General features: G+C 52.2%; 1 protein-coding gene across 1 annotated transcript in view; it reads right to left on the bottom strand.

The window, feature by feature from the left end:
* Nucleotides 1–2802: 2802 nt before the first annotated feature.
* Nucleotides 2803–6736, bottom strand: part of LOC112118666 (zinc finger protein 436-like) — a 13773-nt gene continuing 9839 nt past the window's right edge. Inside the window, exon 6 of the mRNA XM_029913030.1 lies at nt 2803–5478. Coding sequence (XP_029768890.1) covers nt 4462–5478 — 1017 coding nt within the window. The 3' untranslated portion in view covers nt 2803–4461. The remainder of the gene's footprint in view (nt 5479–6736) is intronic.

The following is a 6736-nucleotide window of genomic DNA, read 5'->3' as shown; positions in this document are numbered from 1 at the left end:
ATCTATCCATCCCCCCATGCCCCGTCGATATGCCTATCTATCCATCCATCCATCCCCATACGTCTATCCATCCCCATATTCACCGTCTATCTATATATCTATCTCTCAATCCCCATGTGCACTCCCATCTATCCCGATAGGCACCCTTTATCTATCCATCCATCCCTATACGCACCCTTATCTCTCTCTCTATATGTCCATCTATCCTTGCTCATATACACACCCCTCTATCTATCCCCATCTGCATCCCGATCTATCTATCCATCCCCACACAGACTCTCTATATTTCTATTTCTCCATCCCCATACACACCCCCTATCTATCCCCATACACATCTCTTATCTATACATCCATCCCTTTACACACTGTTATGTCTGTCTATCCATCCAGCCTCATATACACAACCTTCTATCTACCCCCATACACATCTATCTAGCTAGCTCCATACACCCCTCTCATCTAATCTATCTATCTGCATACATCCCCTTTAGCTATCTATCCCCATACACCCCCTCTATCTACCTATCCACATACACCCCATCTATCTAATCTATCTATCTATCTATCTCCATACACTATACTGTATCTATCCATCCATCCACATATGTAGCCCCCATCTATGTGTCAGTCTGTCTACCTGTCCCCATCCACACCCTCTAACTATCTATCCACCCAACTTGGGAAAATAAAATCCCTCCAGGTCAATTGAAAACGTTCCCTTACTCTAGGGTGACCAAAGGGCAAGTGTGAAAAATCGGGATGGGGTGGGGGGTAATAGGGGCCTATATAAGAAAAAGCGCCCAAAATTGGGACTGTCCCCATAAAATCGGAACATCTGGTCACCCTTCCTTGCTCTGCAATCTAAATGTTGCATTCCAATTTTGACATTTTTATTAGATTGTGTTATAATTTGTAAATGTCATAAACAGAAAACATCCTTTGGAAAGGGGAAAATCAAGATGTTTCGTATTGAAATGCTATTCCCTCCCACCCCGAAAAAAAAAGACATTTAATCGCAACAGACAATGGTGGTGCTAAAGAGTCAAAACTCAGAAGTGGGGCCCCACAAAATCACAAGATTGGCTAAAAATCATGAGATTTTTTTAAATTATAAATTGTGGGTGCTTTTCATTTGGCTACATTTAGGGTCACACTTGGGTCATGTTTTCAACCGTTTCCCCACATCCATGAGAATTAAACATTTATTTTCCAAATGGAAGCCGATTTCACGTGACTCCAGGAGCTGTGGGCTTTAAGGAAAATATACATCAGTGGAGTGAGGATTGGATGCTGATCTCGGTGACCCCGGTCTGAATCCGAAGTGATCCCACTGACGCCAGTGGAGTCAGGGCTGGATTCTGATCTCAGTGACCTTGGTGTGAATCCAGAGTGACCGTGCTATCACCAATGGACTGAGGGACGGATTTTGATCTTGGTGACACCCATGTGAATCCAGAGTGACTCCGCTGGTGCAAGAGAATAAGGGCTGGATTCTGATCTCAGTGACACCAGTTTGAATCTGGAGTGACTCCATTGACGCCAATGGAGTGAAGGCTGGATTCTGATCTCAGTGACCCCGGAAGTGAATCCAGAATCACACTCCACCCCTCTTAGAACTGTGTTGGCCCCCTTCCTCCCCCCATAACCAACTGTCACTATGAGCTTGGGAGGTACCATTCTCATGGTGGGGGGGGGATGGGAAATTATCCCCAGTCTCAAGGGATTTAACTCCCTTCCCAAATTAAAAAGAGGCCTGTAATGGGAGGGATTTTTATTTTTAATTTCCTGGCAGGGAAAAAAAATATATCAAATCTGGCTTCCCCAGAAATTTTAATCTCCCCTCTCCCAAGAGTGCAATGGTTCCTTCCAAGGGGCAGAGAGGCTCCCAGCTGATGGGATGAACCATTTCACTGAAGAGGGGGAACAGGGGTAAAATGCCAAAGGTTCAAATTTGACCCGTTTAATTTTCATTTCTCCATTACTGAAAAATTAGAGCCTTTTAATATTTCTGTTCTTTTTAGTAAAAGGGGGATTTTTTAAATCAAAGTTCCAGTACTGGGGATTTGCATCAGGATACCACTATCTCCCCCACCCCTGTGAAAATGGAACATTCCAAAGTGTCAATTAGGGCAGTTGGCCAGTTCCCCTTCCCACTGACAATGGAACCTTCTAAAGCGGCAGCTAGCCAGATACCCTTCTCAGTGAGAATGGAACCTTCCAAAGTGTCTGTCATGGCAGTTGGGTAGGCCCCTCCCCCTAGGTTTAGGCCACGCCCCTGACATGTGTTTGAAGGGATCAGACCCCATCCACACTCGGCTAAGTGGGGTTTATAAAACATGACGGAAAACCCCTACACACCTCAATTTAGACAAGGCCATAGGGGCCAGTTATGGGGCAACTGGCCCATAGCAGAGGTCCCACCCAATACCAAACACTACTTGGTTGCCCTGGAGCAAGGGGCGGGGCATAGGACTCCACCCCCTATGGAAAGCATCATGAGATCTCCCACGAGACACTGCAGTAGCATTTCCAAATTGAACTATTTCCATTTTCAACTGAAATATTTCCGTTTTCAGCTGAAGTTATTCAGTATTCAAATTCCACTGGAAAAATCAAACATTGTCCTCTCCCTAAAAGCCCACATTTCAACTAGCTCCAATTCCTACATTTTCAACAAAAGCTTTTCTCCCATTGGTGTGTTAGGCCTTTGACTCATATAGGGCTTTATACTTCAAAATTCACCAGTTTTAAGGAGTCTAAATAAAAACCACTCGGTTCTTCCTTTATATTAAAGGTTCCATTTATTAATAAACAATCAGATCTCTGTTTAGATCAATAGCTCATTGATTGTTATACCGTCCTGATAGGCCAATAACTGTGGCTTATAACCATCTATAGTATGTGCTGCTCATGTCAGTAACATCCTTATAACATGCACAGATCATTCATTAGCCTTTTGTAATATCAACCATGACCCTAATTTCGCATCTTAGTTAAGTTTCTCTTTACAGTATCTAGAAACCAACTATTTCTTATAGTATTGGTGAGGCTATAAGATCCAGTCCTCCAGCCAACCATAGAGTCAAAGAGGAGAAGAGTGGCTAGACATGACCTGAAGACGGATCACCATGGAGTTGTGGTATGACCTATGGAAGAACCCACCAATGGCATCTTGGTCTGTTCAAAGGGATTTCTTTCCTCTGAAGCCGATGAAGGAAGCTCTCACAGTCAATAAGCACATTAATATGGCACAATTGTAGAATGACCCTGTTTTGGGTCATCAGCGGGGTTCGAACATTGGGTCTTCCAGTGATAAAAGTACGATCCATTACTTCACGAACTAAACACGTTAACTCCATCCACCAGCAGCTGTAATAGGCTTGTATCCTATTTTGTGGACCAGCCATGAGAGGGTAACAAGGACACACACAATCTCCATCTATACTGTTCAAGAAGAGATTCTCTAGAAGAAAGTCCACATTCCTCATTAACGAGGTTCGTTAGACCCGCGACTTCATTAACATAATGAGGCATCTTCGTGGATCTCATCTAGGGTGACCAGACAACAAGTGTGAAAAATCGGGACGGGGGTGGGGGGTAATAGGAGCCTATATAAGAAAAAGACCCAAAAATCGGGACTGTCCCTATAAAATCGGAACATCTGGTCACCCTAAAATTCTCATCCAACCACGTGGCAAGTTAGCCACAGGTTAGTGACGTAGCTAAGGACGGGGTGATGGTGGCAAGGTGAGATGGTTCCCATTAGGCCTCGGCAGTGCCCAACACACATCAAATGGAGCACAAGGCCCTACAGGAGGGCGTGGCTTTCCATGGCCCAGACCTTGCCCAAAGCGGGCAACTTCCTGTGAGACCCACTTTGAGGGGCAACTTCCTGTGGAAAGACCTTGTCCTCCAGGAGCAACTTCCTGTGAGCAGGACTCACCCTTATATATAAGACTCATATAGCCGGGCAATTCCCTGTCAGAGAGACTTGCCCTACAGGGGGCAACTTCCTGTGAGCAAGACCTACCTGGGGATGCAACTTCCTGTGGACAAGACCCACCCTACGGGGGCGACTTCCTTTGAGCATGATACAAGGGGGGGGTGATTTCCTGTGAGCAAGACCCACCCTACAGGGGGGCAACTTCCTGTCAGAGAGACCTGCATGGGGGTGTGACTTCCTGAAAGTGAGCCCACCTCAGGGGTGCAACTTCCTGTGGGCAAGACCCATGCTAGAGGGGGTGACTTCCTGTCAGAGATGTCCTACCCAGTGGGACAACTTCCTGTGAGTGAGACCTGCCTCGTGACACAACTTCCCATGAGTGAGGCTCACTAGATGGATCGACTTTCTATAAGCCAGACTGTGTCCTAGTGGGGCGACTTCCTGTGAGCAAGACCTGCCTAGTGGCACAGCTTCCTGTGAGCCACAGCTGTTCCCAGACCGGCCCCCCGCATCCCTCCCTAGTCCCGCCCCTTCTTGTGGGTCTTCTGGTGCTGGGTAAAGGCAGAGCTCTGGACAAAGCGCCGGCCGCACTGGCCACACTGGTAGGGCCGTTCGCCGGTGTGGATGCGCCGGTGAGCCGCCAGGTTGGAGTTCTGGCTGAATCCCCGGCCGCAGTCGGGGCAGCGGTAAGGCCGCTCGCCGGTGTGGGTGCGGCGGTGCTGGGCATAGGTGGAGCGCTGGGAGAAGCACCTCCCGCACTGGGCGCACTGGTACGGCCGCTCGCCGGTGTGAGTGCGCCGGTGGGCAGCCAGGTGAGCCCGGCGGATGAAGCTACGCCCGCAGTCCCCACACCGGAAAGGCTTTTCTCCGGTATGCGTGGTCTGGTGGGTGATGAGGTTAGAGGTCTGGCTGAAGGTTTTGCCGCACACTGGGCAGCGGTAGCGCTTTTCGCCGGTGTGGACTCGCCGGTGCTTGACCAGGTAGGAGCCGTCGTTGAAGCCTTTGCCGCACTCCTCGCACCGGAAGGGACGCTCGCCGGTGTGGATGCGCTGGTGCTGGGCCAGCTTGGCGCTCTGCCCGAAGGCTTTGCCGCACTGCCCGCAGGTGTAAGGCCGATGCCCGGCATGGCCCTGCTGGTGCTCGGCCAGCGCCGCCCGCTCCAGGAAGCCCCGCCCGCAGTCGTAGCAGCGGTAGTGGCGCTCGCCGGTGTGGGTGCGCCGGTGGGCCGCCAGGTTGGAGTTCTGGCTGAAGCCGCGCCCGCAGTCCGGGCAGACGAACGGCTTCTCGCCCGTGTGGGTGCGCCGGTGGGTGCTCAGGTTGGAGCTCTGGCTGAAGCTTTTGCCGCAGTCCGGGCAGACGAAAGGTCTCTCGCCGCGGTGGATGCGCCGGTGCTGGGCCAGCGCTGAGCTCCAGGTGAAGCCTTTGCCACACTCGGGACATTTATAAGGCTTTTCGCCCGTATGCGACACCTGGTGCTGGATGAGGTGGGAGCTCTGCCCGAAGCTTTTATCGCACACCGAGCACTTGTAAGGTTTCTCCAGGGCTGGTGCAGGGAGGCTGCCATGCTGGGCTGGCTTCCCCTGGCTCCTCACTGGAGGGTCCCCCTGCTGCTGCATGTCCACCCCTTCCCACCCTCCAGAGAACGTCCCCCGCAGATCCGCTTGGGGAACATCCTCTTCAGATCCTCCTGAGGGCATCCCCTGCAGATCCACCTGGGGAACGTCCCCTGCAGAGCCTCCTGACGTTACCCCACACAGATCGATATGGGGAACATCCCCATCGGATTCTCCAGAGAACATCTCACACAGATCCAGTTGGGGAACGTCTCTTTCAGATCCTCCAGAGACCGTCCTAAGCAGATCCGCTTGGGGAAGGGTTCCTTCGGGTCCTCCAGACAGCGCCCCACCCAGCTCTACTTGGGGGACGTTCGCCATCGATAAGAGGTGGTGCAGTTCAGCCTTCTCCAGATCTTTCTGCGCCGGATCCCATCCCAGGCTTTCACCATCACCTGCCGGGACAGAGAGAGAGAACCCAGACGGGCTTTCTGAACTGGGGCAGAGAAGGCTGGGTACCCAAAATCCCTGTCCCTGACCAGTCGTGCCCCAAAATCCAATCTGAGCACAGGGGTCTGCTCCAGAGCCCTCCCCTTATAGAAGACCGCCCCCCACATCCTCAGTTTCTTACCCATTCCCTGCTGGAACTGCGGCTCCTCTTTCAGAGCCCCGCCCAGTGGGCGTGCAGCCCCGGGGTAGGGGCTCAGAGCCAGCATCCCCTGCTGGGCTTCCCCAGTGACACTCGGCTCTTCTCCCTCCACCTTGACGCTCACCGCCTCCCAGCTCCGGGGGTCATCCATAGGCCAACGCCAACCTGAGGACAACCCAAAAGAACCTGTCAGCACCGAACCAGAGCAAAGAGGGCTCAATCTAACAGGCGCTGCGGGGCTGAGAGTCTCTGGGGCGGGAGGCAGAGCCTGGGGCAAGCCCCCTGCTACCCCAACCGTGGGCTCCACCTCCGCCCTACAGTGCAATCTCCGCTATAGTAATTTACGCTGAAGGGCGTCGTAGCGCAGCGTTTCTCAGCGGCCATCAGGGGCTGTTCTTGCAGGCATAGCCCCCGGGCGGTGACGGGGAGGGAGGGGGGAAAGCAGCAGCCCCTCCAGAAGGGATTGGGCCCTGCCCTCCTCTGGAGCCACAAACACCAGAGGAGCAGACAGCTGGTGTGAGTTCCCCGCCTTCCTAGGACAGTGGGGCTCAGGCTTCCAGCTCTCCACCCCTGGCCCCCACTGCCTCCCCC

The sequence above is a fragment of the Terrapene carolina genome, unplaced genomic scaffold, assembly GCF_002925995.2.
Source record: "Terrapene carolina triunguis isolate 2854851 unplaced genomic scaffold, T_m_triunguis-2.0 Scaffold423, whole genome shotgun sequence".
Classification (NCBI taxonomy): domain Eukaryota; kingdom Metazoa; phylum Chordata; order Testudines; family Emydidae; genus Terrapene; species Terrapene triunguis.
This window is presented reverse-complemented; position numbering and strand designations above follow the sequence as displayed.